At 37.1% G+C, this 14,985-nt stretch overlaps 1 protein-coding gene across 2 annotated transcripts in view; it reads left to right on the top strand.

Annotated features, from left to right (window-relative positions):
• Positions 1 to 14,633, top strand: part of LOC131032764 (uncharacterized) — a 47,096-nt gene extending 32,463 nt beyond the window's left edge. Inside the window, exon 5 of one of the 2 annotated variants that reach the window (XM_057963822.2) lies at positions 14,124 to 14,633. In XM_057963822.2, the coding sequence (XP_057819805.1) occupies positions 14,124 to 14,298 (175 nt within the window). In that variant the 3' untranslated portion in view covers positions 14,299 to 14,633. The remainder of the gene's footprint in view (positions 1 to 14,123) is intronic. The other variant, XM_057963817.2, reaches the window with a different exon arrangement.
• Positions 14,634 to 14,985: the final 352 nt, after the last annotated feature.

The following is a 14,985-nucleotide window of genomic DNA, read 5'->3' as shown; positions in this document are numbered from 1 at the left end:
TAACATCATTCTACATCTTGACATATATAAGAAAGTGTTAATAGAAGTTGTAGATGATTTGCCTAGTGAATTGTATAGGCGGTTAGATGCTAAGAGGTTAGCAATTATGGAGCTTGACAAGAAAATTAAAATTGAGAAACTGCTAGTTGTACATCCGGTAAAATCTGTTGAAGAAATTGATGAACTAATCAGTGAAGCAAACAGAATAGTCTTTTCAAGCGGTCACCGGCATGTGAGCCTAATGGTCGGAGAGTTAATGAAATTTCAGAAGAGACAGCTGACAAATGGGATATTTTCTTTGTTGAGAAAGAAAAACAAGAAGAACTGAACAGACCTAAAACTTTCAAGGTATATCAAAAGGACAAGAGAAAAGGCAAGATAGGTGGAATACCCAATATAAAAGTGATTGATAACCTACCACCACCTTCAGTTACTCCACCGGTACAGACTGATACTGAGAATGTGGAAACACCACATGAGGACACAAACCCTGAGTCTGAAATTTTGTACACGATGAACATTGACACTCGGGAGGTTAACATTGTAGTTGATAAAGAAAGCACTGAGGAAAAGAAAAATGATGTTGCTACTGAGCAACCGGCTGAAAACATTGAGATTGGGATTGAGACTCAAACAGAGAGGTCAGAGCAAACTGAACATTCAGTTGATCCCTTGGTTAGTGGCATGGTTACTGATAACACTGATGCAAGCATTGAGAAACCAACAGAGACAACAACTAAGATACCGGCAGATAACACTGTAAAACAAGCAGAGACACAAGCAGAGAAATAGGTTGATTCACAGGTACACACTAAGACAGTGCCACTGACAACCACTGAAAAGTCAAAACCTTTGCTAGTGGAAATTTAGACACAAACTGGCCCACCAGAGGTCGATTTAGGCAAATTGGTTACTCCCACCGGTAGCACAAAGATTGTGAAGGTAATTGGCTAGACATCCAGTACTTCAATGACAAAATTTAGACCCACCAATGTGACTGAAGTACTCTTGGATTCCATAAAGAAAATTACAGATTGTAATGCATTGGCCTATAAGTCAATAGATGATACAATTCCTATTCTTAAGTTAATTGCACCCAAATGCAATTTAGATCAGGTAAAGGATTCTTTGAGTCAGACACATTGCCTAAATATATTACTGGCAATATACTGACTGTAGATCAAATAAATGAAGAAACATTTAAGGAGAAAATGGAGAAGGAAAGAGAAATTCTTTGAAGAAACAATAAAGAAGTGCACGGAACCAAAGTTCCCAGACTCGGACTCGGCTCTGACTCGGCAAGGCTGACTCGACTCGTGACTCGGCTCGGACTCGGCAATGACTCGGCAACGACTCGGCAAAATAAGAAAACCCTTGAAATTTAGAGATTTTTAACGATTTAAAACTTGTTTCATACACCCATTATTGAATTAAGCTTAAAGACACTATAACATCATCAAATAGAAGCTAATTTGATCACATACATAAACATGCATTCATCATATGCATAGAAATGTAAATTGTAGCTGAAGGAATTAGAAAACATAGATATATAGAGTTATAAATGTTGTCCAATGTATATAAAATCCATGACTTCAAATGTTCCCAAACATATATGTAACTGTAAAGTGTAAACAAAAACAAGTCTATGGCTCAGGCTCTGGCTCAGCCTCATCTATCTGCCTCCTAGAAAGGCGTCTAAGGTAGGTCCTAGATCACTGAGTAGCCATAGTCTTTGCCTGTGATGTGCCAGTCTGAGTAGCCATAGGTGTTGGGGACGAGGGGACGTGTTTCCGGGACGGGGGGACCAAGGGCCTAAGTTTGGGGACGGCAGGGGGACGGCGACGGGGGGGTGGCGGGGTGGTGGTGCTGATATAGTTATACATATACATATAGTACTTGAAAAACTAGTTTTGAAAAGATGTATGACAGTATTACAGTATAAGAATTACATTTTCAAATGAGACTATAGGAAATTTGAAATACTAAATCTAAATACCAATTACCAAGATTTCTAAGTTGTGTTGTTATATGGAGCCTAATCAGAGTCAGAGGTTAGATTTTCCCTACTTCTATCGGTGCGGTTTCCCCCTATATTTTTCAACGGGGGTTTGGGCGCAGCGCCCCCAACTTGGGGTCAAGGGGCAGCGCCCCTTGCGCGTTCCCTGTCGCGATACAGGGCGGGGTCGAGGGGCAGCGCCCCGCGAGGCCAAAAATACTTTTATTATTTTCTAAAGGCGTCGGGTGTTATAAGAAAGGGAAATGGCGAAAAAAGTCATTAAAAAATGTTATGTTTTTTTTTTTTTTTTTACTGCACTTTATTAAGTGACTCCAGCCGGGTCACGACCCTCGGACTCGGCGAGTCAGGGAATGACTCGCCTGACTCGGCGAGTCAGGCGAGTCACGCCCTTTGACCCATCCGAGCCCGAGTCAGGGTCACTGTGACTCGGCAGGGGTCACTCGGCCCGCTGACTCGCGTGACTCGCGTGACTCGTTGCGAGTCACGGAACTCTGCATGGAACACATTGACACTCTTTTACCGACACTGATTAAAACAATTACGAAGTTCAAGGAATTGTACAGAGACACTTGTAAGACAAATCTTTTGACAGTGGATATTGACAAGGAAATCAGCAAAGTTCAAAAGGAGATTAATGACATAGCTGATAATATCATTGGTTCATTTGAACCTATATCAGTTATTGAATAGAAAATTGCTGGATTTGAGGAAAAACTGAAGAAGTTAGAGAAAGAGAAGGAAAGGTTAAAGGGAAAAGCTAAAGAGCTAAAATGTAGACTCAGTCCAAAGTTAGATAACCTCATCTCTCTAAGGAAAGATCTCTGAGGCACTAATTCAAGGACATAAGACATCGGAAGAGCAAATGCATCATCTCACCGGTACAATTCAGAGAATAGAGGCAACTTTGAAGGACAGTAACAGGTTTGCTCAGAGCTTGAATTTGGTTTTAGCAGACTTATTCCAGATTGTAACCAACCGGTTACAAGGTTCAAATTGAAGACTGCACTCATTTGACAATTTTGACAACCTTTGTCATTGATGTCAAAGGGGGAGTAGTGGACAGAGAAAAATGATTATCAGAGGAGATCATCTGCTTAGGGGGAGCACACATTTTGGAGCACACATTTTTGGTAAAATTTTGGACTTCATCTTTGGATACAGTTTTTGGATTTTTCTCATGAGTGTTGCCATCAATGCCAAAGGGGGAGATTGTTGGCATTGCACACTCCAATGAGAATTGAAGGTGATTGAAGGTGTTGTCATTGATGGCAACTTACCGGCAACCTTGTGGATATCTATAGGCACCGACAGACACTTCACCGGCAGCGACAACAATGTTCACGGACATCCCAGCTGACAGGAATAAAGTTTTGTTTATTGTATTTAATCGTAATATCTTTTGTAAGCCGACATGGCATATTGTACTAGACTCATATATGTATGAGTTCTTGTAAATCATTTTGATATAGATGAGGAATAAGGTAGCATGATGGTAGAAGTGATAAGCAAATATTAAGGTAGATTTTGTAGAAGGGTTTATGGTTATTGTATGAGCTTAAACCGATACTGAACCTGGCATAGCAGATGCTTTTTGTAGCAGTACACTATATTGGATATTCATAATCCATTTTGTAAGTCAGTGAGACTTCCTTTTGTATTTGAGCAGTGAGCTCTAGGTAGTTGGCCTTCCTGCATGTGCAAGCCCCTCGTGTAAGTAATATCCATTCATTGGCTAGTGAGTGAATATTGTGGGTCACAAATCCCATCGAGGTTTTTCCCACACCGGGTTTCCTCATTAAACATCTTGTGTTATGGTGTGCTTTCTATGTTGTCTTTACTGTTCATATTTATTGCATTAATTCTTGTTTACCGGTACACTGTTTTGGAATGCAAAATACTTAATAAGGTCAAATATTTTGTAAACCGGTTAGATACTGATTCACCCCCCCCCCTCTCAGTATCTTTGGGACTATCATCAATCCTAACAGACTAGGTGCCACCTTTAGTAATTATTCCATGATTTTTAAAAGCCCCCTTGCCAAAATCGTAGTCCTCCAGCTACCTAGGGTACGACTTCCAAAGTAGGTCAAATCAGCAACCAATCACTTCAGAATTTCTTTATTTCTTCTCTAGCTGTAGTTATCAAACCCTCTTCAAAGAACAATGCCTCTTTATCCAATTTGCTCAAACTTGGTCTCTGAATGAAACCAACAGTAACAAAATCATCTGATATTTCATAGACTCTAATGTTGTTGCACAAGAATCCAACGTTTCCTTGCATCGATACCTCCGATCACCTGTAGAATAATCTTCTGCTGAAAACCCTTGGCCAAGTCTCTTCTCAAAGCAAAAATCAGAATATCTTCAATCCTCTCCTTTTCAAAACCCAAGGCAACCTTATAAACTTTCCAAAAGATGAATTAGGGCTGCAGCCCTAATTGGCGCAGCTTCCCAAGTTGCACGATTTTATCATTTAAAAGATGTTTAAAATTTTAATATTTCTTTTTGACTATTGAGGCGTCAAAAATAAATCATCTCCAGTCTAATATAAAAAGTGGCCCCATCCGATGAGAAATAGACCCTCACTTAAGTTATAACTTAAAGTGACTTAATAATATTAAAACATTAAAGTTTGCCACTTAATATTTAATTAAAGTAATTAAATATTGATATCTCGCTAAGTATCCATCAGAATTGCCTGCCGTCAGAACTGGAGACTACCAAACCATACTCTGCCACTGCCCAACCCAACTAGCTAAAAATAGCAAGACTGCTAAAAATAGAAAGTATCTCAAACGGAGTCCTGGAGACCTCAAATGAAAGCCAGTCCTGTAATGCTCACTCTGAAGATGAAGAATTAATCTCCAAAATGTTGTTTTGTAACTAGTTTGGAAAATATTTATAATGGATTCGAATTGCCAAAGGCAACATTCGAATCCATTAGGATTAAATAGGGTTGGGCCCTATCTCAATCTAATATGTAAAACAAATAGCACTGGGCCCTATTCCAATGTTGTTCGGATCATTATAGGGCTAGGCCCTACTTCCCTTATATTCCTAACATATAATGTTCAAAACGCATGGACCTATTTACCACACGTGTGGGCTAACGTGTGGACCCATCCTCATTATGTGGCGTATGAATTAAAGTGAGTTTAGGTCCCAAAATGTATTGGGCCGACCCTATATGCATTCCCTCTACCTTGTATAAATACAGATTCATTTTGGAAGGAAACAATTCAAGCAAGTTCACAAAATACCTATGCTCCAAAAGTGCGATTCAGATCTGCTCTAGGTGCGAAATCTCTAGCTGTGCAAATTATCCTTGAAGGTCTGCAAACTCAGTTAGGAGGACAGCGAATTGTCATTGTATGGTGCGAATTACATCTTCTGGGTGAAATCCATCTGCTGTGCATCTATTGTATGAAGACAGTGAACATCATTGATGGGCAGCGCAGCATATCATCATAGAAGCATAGTGAACCATCATCGAAGGAAAGCGAATTCATTGTCTTGTGATTTCCTTGCATCCGAAGGACTGAGATAAGTTGGTTTCTATCTAGTGTCATCTGCTGCTATTGTGCCTTAGCTGGGTCAGACTTGTAACTATAATTTCTGTCTATTATAATCAGATTTGAAGATCTGTTGTTGCTGGGTTTTTCCTCCAAGGGGGAGGTTTTCCCAGGGTAGTCTTATGTTGTGTGCATTTCTATTTATGTGCTTTATTTCTGTTACTGTACATTATCTACTTCTGCACCTATATGTTAAGTAATTGCAAATCTGATTACTAAAATCTAACACAGAAGACCCTCTAACCAATCTCATCAGCCTATGAGGGTTAGTGATAGGCTAATCTACCCAATTGAGAGATGTCAACTAGCAAGGGAAATCACATATGAAGACCACGTTGGCATTGCAAATGACAGTGGCATGGGATATATCTTTCACATGTCCAGGACTAATTGTGCTCCAATATAAAACGTGTGCACTCATATATTTAGATGAAAGTTGCATGGACACGGATACGGCCATTTTTTAAGACCCCCAATATGGATACGGCTGGATACGTCATTCATAAAAAACACATACACATATATTTAACACAATTTTCTAAGTTATTCGAGGAGATTTTCATTACTTCAAAAGCAATATAGAGACATAATTGCTACATAAATAATGATAAGTTGATATAACATTTTACAATATGCAAAAATAGTAGAGTTGCTTTGGAAGATAACCCAAAAAATGGGTCACTGAAATAGAAAAACATTTAATTTGTCTTTCTTATTTGGTGTTGGTTTTGTTAATACCATTTAAAAAAAAAATGCATGAATGACGTAAATGTTATTCAATTTTCAATTTAAGATGCAAGTTATATTCAAGGTTATCTTTTCTTTCAAATATGTGTTATTTCTTAATATAATGAATCTGATTATTGTCTGGTATGTTGCAGATGGAGAAAGAACATTTATCAATTTCGATGATCTTCCTTCATTTCACCGATATATATATATATATATATATATATATATATATATATATATATATATATATATATATATATATATATATATATATATATATATATATATATATGCAAACATAGGCGATCAAGCAATACCTTGACCGGTCATGTCTATTAGACATGACCAATCAAGATATTACTTGATCGTGCCTCTTCAAACTGATAATCGATGTGTATGCATTTAATCATTGAACCCGATACTTAATCGGTGGGTAAGTATTTACTGTCAAACCCGATACCAATCGGTGTGTGAGCATTTGACATTAAGACCGATACCAATCGGTGTGTTTAGCATTAACATTAAGACCGAAACCAATCGGTGTGTTTAGCATTAACAATACACACGATACCAATCGGTGTGTTAGACCAGATACCAATCGGTGTCCTGTGCACTATGTTTAGTAACTGATGTTAATCGGTGTTAGTTAAGAACCCGATTGTTAATGCAAGATTATATATATGAATCGAAGGATACGATTATAGTTAGATCGTGTATCATGTTCATAATATATAATAGCTGAATCATGATCATAATCTAATGTGTATATATAAGATAACTGGATTCTTATCATAGTCTATCGATGAGATAGATGATTGAATGAGAGACTTCATTTATCTCTCATTCAATCATTTATCTTACCGAGGCTATCATGTATTAACACTCCCTCTTAGCTAGGGAAGATAAATGGAAGACAACATATCTAATATCACATTTCTAATGATGATCAATATTCCTTACGTAATCTGACTCTCTAGAAGATCATATCACTTGAACATGTGACATGAAGTATCATTAATCATCTGATATAGGAAATCACATCACCTAAGCACATGACATGAAGTATCACCTAAACATGTGATACAAACGTTCATCACATCAACTTGTGATGACAAGATATCACCTAAGCACGTGATATCAGTATTGCCTAAACACGCAATACTTTTAGAAAGAGTATAAGAAAATAGTTAAATTCTCTACTTATTCAAGTTGCAGTATGTGCACTAACATTTTATTTAAAATGTTTTACCACAACACAATCATGGCACATCCATGGCATACCAGATATCCAACATGATAACTGGTTTGAACATCATAAGATGGTCACCTTATAATGTCTACATACAAGTGTTCATTATCTGAGAGATCGTCACCTCTTAGACATGAACACATGGGGTTTAAACCCATAAAAGTCCTAACATGACAAAGAAGTTTACACATAAAACATCTTAATAAGCATAGGAGTACAAAGCAAATTACATTTCAATCATACCAAGACCTTTTCTGAAGTGCTCAACTTTCACCCTTGAAAGTGGTTTGGTAAGAATATCCGCTGTCTGATCTCCTGTACAAATGTATTCCAACTGGATCACATTCCTATCTACCATGTCTCTTACATAATGATATGGAATCTCAATATGTTTGGATCTGTCATGAAACATTGGATTCACTGAAAGTTTTATACAACTTTGGTTGTCGCAATGAATAACTGTAGGCTTCATTGGTTCACCGAATAACCCCACAAGCAACTTCCTAAGCCATACTGCCTCTCGAGCAGCCATGGAGGCTGCAATGTATTCGGCCTCAGTGGAACTCTGTGCTACTGATGACTGTTTTCTGTTGATCTAGGATATCATGGCTGAACCTAAACTGAAACAATACCCTGAGGTGCTTTTCCTGTCAGTCACACTTCCAGCCCAATCTGAATTTGTGAGTCCGTGTAGGTCTAGTTCAACTCTCTCATATTTGAGACCAAGTTTTAGGGTACCTTGTAGATATCTCATGATATGTTTTACTGCTACCAGGTGTATTTCCTTTGGTTCACACATAAACTGACTCAAGGCATTAACTGCATAACAAATATCTGGTCTAGTATTTACAAGATACATCAGGGATCCAATCATTTGCCTATATAGAGTAGGATCTGAGGGTTGTGATTCTGCTGCTGCTTCCTTAAGTTTATGAAGGTTTGTTTCCATTGGAGAGGTCATGGGTATGCAGTTTAGCATTCCAAATCTCTTCAAAATGTCCAAGGTATATTTACCTTGGTTTAGTATAATGCCATCAAAATTCTGCCATACTTCCAAACCTAGGAAGTAATGAAGGAGTCCCAAGTCCTTCATATCAAATTCTTTAGCAAGGTCTTTCTTACACTGATCTATGAGGTGGTCTTTTCCTATGATTAACAAATCATCAACATATAAAATCAATATTAGCATATCACCTTTGTTTTGCTTATAGTAGAGGTTAGGATCTGCATCATTCTTGGAGAAGCCTAGTTTTGAGAGATAAGTATCAATTCTTTCATACCAAGCCCTGGGAGCCTGTTTAAGCCCATAGAGAGATTTCTTGAGTTTACACACATGAAACCCTGTATCATGAATCTCAAACCCTTCAGGTTGCTCTAGGTATACTTATTCTGAGATCTCACCATTAAGGAATGCTGTCTTAACATCCATCTGATGAACTTTCCATCCCTTTGATGCTGCAATGGCTAAGACCGCTCTTACTGAGGTGTATCTGGCTACAGGTGCAAATGTTTCCTCATAATCAATTCCTTCCTTTTGAGAGAACTCTCTGCCTTCAAATCTAGCCTTGTGTTTCTCAATGCTGCCATCTGCAGCGTGTTTGATTTTGAAGAGCCATTTGGAGGTGACAACAGATTTCCCGGCTGGCCTGGGGACAATCTCCCAAACATCATTTTTCATAATGGATTGGTATTCCTCAGACATGGCATTCTTCCATACTTGATGTTTAAGTGCATCTGATACATTAGTAGGTTCTTCTTTTGAGAGATCATTCATGAGAGCGACGTAGTTGGCGAGTTTGTTAGGCCTTTTACTTTCTATGAAGGTTCTTGAAGGAGCAGCATACTTCTGAACTTCTTCTACAGTTTTGGTGGCCCATAGTGGTCTTTTCTTGAGGTTCTCTCTAGGTGGGTTTTGAGTTTCACCTACATTTTCCTCAAGACTCTCCCTCTGAAGCTTAGGAGCAGAGTCTTCCTCTATTCTAGGGGTGGGGATATAGACTTCAGGTTCTATTGAGCTTTGGGCTCTTTTGAAGGCTAAGTCGTCTTCAAAGATTACATCCCTACTTAGTTCAATATTCCTCTGACCAGGTATATAGATTCTGTAGGCCTTGGAGGTTTTACTATATCCTACAAGTATTCCCCTTTTTTCCAGAAGGCTCTAATTTTATTCTTTTCTCCTTAGGTACATGAATATAGACAGGACACCCAAATATTCTAAGGTGGCTGATATCTGGCTTTGTTTTAGTAAAGACTTCCTCAAGGGTTTTAGCTTCAAGATGGGAGTGAGGACATCTATTTTGTATATATACAGCAGTGCTTGTTGCTTCTGCCCAAAGATTGGTATTTAGATTCTGATAAAAAATCATGGCTTTGGCAGCTTCTACAATTGTCCTATTTTTCCTCTTAGCTACCCCATTTTGTTGAGGGTTATAGGGTATAGTAAGCTCCCTCTTAATCCCAACATTTTTACAAAAGTCTTTAAACAAATCTGAGGTGTATTCCCCCCCATTGTCAAAAGGTTTTGATTTAATTTCCTGAGTAGTTTTCTGTTAGTGATTTAAATTCCTTAAACCTATTAAAGGATCTCTTCTGATTCTTTACATTTCAGAAGGTAGATCCAAGTTTTCCTAGAGTAGTCGACAACAAATATTACATGATACAAAAATCCCCCTAAGGAAGGTACAGACATAGGTCCACATACATCAGAATGAACCAACTCTAGAACTTTGCTCGTTTTCCTAGTGCTATTTTGAAAAGCACCTTTAGCATTTTTACCTAGTGCACATCCCTTGCATGCCCCTGAATGATATTTCTTGAATGATATTGCTTTAACTTAGGTAGGCCTGTGACAAGGTTTCCCATTGATGATAAAGCTCTAAAGTTCAAGTGACCTAGTCTTCTATGCCAAACTTCATTAGCATTTGTAGTTTCATGGATTAGGGCTAGGTTGAGCTCTGTGCACAACTCATACAAGTAGCCTTGTCTTTGACCAATGGTTTTAGCTTTCTTGATAGATGAATTCTTTGGCCAAGCCAACACCTTGTTGTCCATGAAGGTCACTCTGTACCCATTATCCTCTAGTGCTGATATGAGACTAGGTTTCTCTTGATGCCTGGGACATATAGTACTCCTTTAAATTGTAATGATACGCCTGACTTTAGTTTGATGGTGCATGTTCCAACTCCTTTGACTGGATGTGTGGAATCATCTTTGATAGTCACTTCCTCATCATTCTCCTCTATCATGGAGTCTAGCACTTCTCTAAACCCTGTAATGTGTCTGGATGAGTCACTGTTGATCACCCAGGAGTTAACTTTGTTTGATGCTTGGTATGTAAGTGCTGAGTAGAGTACATACTTCTCGGAGTCATCTTCCCTTTTAGTTTTTCCTGGTTTGTAAGTGCTTGTTGTTTGGCTCTTTCTGGACATTTGGCAACATAGTGCCCGAATTTGTCACATCTATAACATTGAATTTGTGAAAGATCCTTCTTGAAGGTGTTCTTGCCATGACGACCTTTCCTCTTCCTAAATTGTTTCTACTTGCTTTTCTTGTTGGAGTTTGTATTTCGGACTTGAAGATCTTCATCTATATTCTTTTGTTTGATCCCTTTCTTATTTAACCTTGATTCTTCTTGGAGACAATCTGCCTTTAGCCTATCAAACTTAGGAAATTCATCCCTTGCACTGATGCCTTGGACGAATGTTTCCCATATACTAGGCAACCCATCTAGAGCAACGAGTATTAATATTTTGCTTTGGATCTCATATCCAAGGGTTGCTAGTTCATCCCTTAGGGCTGATATCCGCATGAAGTAGGCATTGACTGACTCCCCTTTGATCATAGCTATATGATTTATTTATCTCTTTAAAGCCAAGGTTCTACTAGCATTGGATATCTCAAATGCATCTTCAAGTGCTTTGAACATGTTGTAGGCCGTTGCATGTTTCCTTACGATGGGCATAATATTATTTCTCACCCCATCAATTAAGATTTTGATGGCCTTTTCATTTCCCTCTATCCAAGTTCTTTTGTCAGGTTCAGTCTCAGGTTCTGCAGTTTCAGTTTTTACAAATGATTCGACTTTATTTTCTTTTAGAATCATCCGAATTCTGAACTTCCATGCTGAGAAGTCATCACCTCCTCCGAGTCTATCTTCGAATCTAATAGCGCTAGCCATTAGAAGAAATGTGATGTTGAATATATGCTTGTCTTGAATTTTCCACAAAATTGAATAACCCCAAGTTCGATTTAACTATAGCTCTGATACCATGTAAATGTTATTCAATTTTCAATTTAAGATGCAAGTTATATTCAAGGTTATCTTTTCTTTCAAATATGTGTTATTTCTTAATATAATGGATCTGATTATTGTCTGGTATGTTGCAGATGGAGAAAGAACATTTATCAATTTCGATGATCTTCCTTCATTTCACCGATTGATATATATATATATATGCAAACATAGGCGATCAAGCAATACCTTGACCGGTCATGTCTATTAGACATGACCGATCAAGATATTACTTGATCGTGCCTCTTCAAATTGATAATCGGTGTGTATGGATTTAATCATTGAACCCGATACTTAATCGGTGGGTAAGTATTTACCGTCAAACCCGATACCAATTGGTGTGTGAGCATTTGACATTAAGACCGATACCAATCGGTGTGTTTAGCATTAACATTAAGACCGATACCAATCAGTGTGTTTAGCATTAACAATACGCATGATACCAATCGGTGTGTTAGACCCGATACCAATCGGTGTCCTGTGCACTATGTTTAGTAACTGATGTTAATCGGTGTTAGTTAAGAACCCGATTGTTAATGCAAGATTATATATATGAATCGAAGGATACGATTATAGTTAGATCGTGTATCATGTTCATAATATATAATAGCTGAATCATGATCATAATCTAATGTGTATATATAAGATAACTGGAGTCTTATCATAGTCTATCGATGAGATAGATGATTGAATGAGAGACTTCATTTATCTCTCATTCAATCATTTATCTTACCGAGGCTATCATGTATTAACAAATGAAGTTTTTTAAAATTAAATTTAGGAAGATTTACGTCAATTTAAAAAAATTTCAAATCACATAGCATCTAGCATGGTTGGAAATCAAGGGTTTTTGGGCATGCGTGGGTACAATATTCGACGTGTATCCGGGCTGTATTGGATACGTATCCGTTTTGGAAATGGGAATGGATACAGGGATATGCGTGCCCAAGGAGGGACAAAGGAGTTTCCGGCTACTATGATTCAGATCAATGTTTAGATAGTAGCTATAAAGATTGTACCCCCGTCTAAGTCTTAAGCTCATATAGAACTATTGAGTGTTACATCACTCGCCAAAGCTAATGTATAATTTTATATTTAGATAGTGCAATATGGTACAGAAAGGGCCAGCTTAGAATTTTGCTTAAAACAAGGATGCCAACAGCCCCATTTCTAGTATAGCTTTCTTATAGCTAGAACTAAAATTAAATACTTGTCCAAACAGAAATGGAAACCTGTTCATTTAGTTAAAGTCATACTTACGTTTACTGTATAAGTCCTTAGAATGTCATTGGATTTCTCAACTGTGGAAGGTGATTAATTGTTTTTTAAACTACGTATCTTAAATGAATCTTAATACAAAGTCACAGTCTGTCGTCACATCTTAGAGATCCATCTCTGGAAAAATGAAATGTTATAATCTTGATGTACAACCTAGATTTGATATCTCTGGAGTAGTGATATATTCTATATAGCATTTTACTTTCTTCTTGCCCTGAGCGAACATAGAAATAATCTTGATGCTAAAATATTATACAATTTTTTATGGATTTATTTATGTACAGAGCTATTTGAATTGCATATCAAGCACACATGAAAGCACAGACATATATTTTGGCTCATAGCTATAAATTATGACATTGAAACTGTTTTTTCAGATGTGTTAACACATTTCTCAATGTGTAACCATCTCATATGGTGAACCCTTCCTGAGAAGAGTGGTATGTCAAATCAGAGAAAAATGAATGGTTGGTGGTATTTTTGGTACTTAAATTATTGATCATAGTCACCAATATCTTGTTATCCAGGTGAACTTTATGTTGCTTCCTCTGTATTCTGATTTCCTGCATAGGTTGTATTGTTAAAATTTTGTCTCATGCTGTTCTCGCAACAAACATTCTAACACTTTTTGAAGTTGAACTATTATTTCCATTGCGTATGCCTTAGAAAAGAAAATTTAGTTGTGTTTTTACAGTAAATTTCTAGTTTGCAGGCAACATTTTATTAAAGTAGTTTTCACTAGATTGAAGAGTTTATTTAGAACAACATGATATGAAAAATACCAAAATTAATGTGGCATTATTCGTAATTAATTGATTTCAATCTGACTGAAATTAAACAATATTCAGGAATAGCTTTTCCATGTATCAGTTTAGAAATTCAATGATGCAAGTGATCTGATTAATGTTTGTAAAATGCATGTCAAGCTTTAATGATGCACTATTTGATTCCTAATATTGAGAGCACTCATTGTGGTATCAGAGATCAGAATGGAGAAAATGGCCATAGTTCATCAGATCTATCTCAAAGAGTGCCTAGGGATAGACCACGAGATGTCTCAAATCGCAAATTTCTTTTCACATTGGCAATCACAGGAATCGCAATCATCATTGGATCATTTGTTCTTCAAAGACGCAATACAAATCAACAGCAGTGACCGGATGATTTTTTCCTTTACATATTGTACATGCAATAAGATTATGTGAGAAATCCAATTGATAGATGGACTTTACTGACATACATTTCAGAGATTTGACTTTCTGTGTCGGTTGTCTATCTCCAAAAGGAAAAACTATATGTTGTTGGTTATGATAAAAAACATTATTTGCAAGTGTCCAATTATATCATTCATGATTCGACACCTGAAATCATAATGAGGATCATGTTGCCTTTTTTATCATCTTTGCCAGACCTGTGGCTACAATGTATCAAATTGTATACAGTTTTGCTTATAGATTATATATTAGTTTATGATATACAACTGATTGAATATCTTTTGATTTTCAGGTTTGTTGACTGTTTTTTAGAATAATTCACAACAATTACTTGTGCACAAGTAGAAAAAAGTTCTATTGGAAATCAGCACTATGAGTACATTTATTAGTTTCAGAGATTTGCGTCTTCCATAAACAGCAAGATGCACACTACAGACTAGTGGTTATGTAAGTTTTGGTTTTCTTTGGAACATGACGATAGGTTTTTAGCACCATGTTGGAGAAATATATTCTATTATAATACAACAGTAAATGGATCCAAAAGCACATGTTAAATAAAGCAGGACCATCCAGGCTCAAATGCAATCCTGTACAGCTAAAAACATTTTATGAGTTATTTTTAGTTTTCT

Source organism: Cryptomeria japonica, chromosome 3 (genome assembly GCF_030272615.1).
Source record: "Cryptomeria japonica chromosome 3, Sugi_1.0, whole genome shotgun sequence".
Classification (NCBI taxonomy): Eukaryota; Viridiplantae; Streptophyta; class Pinopsida; order Cupressales; family Cupressaceae; genus Cryptomeria; species Cryptomeria japonica.
Note: the sequence above shows the minus strand (reverse complement) of the source record. Positions and strands in the feature narration are given on the sequence as shown.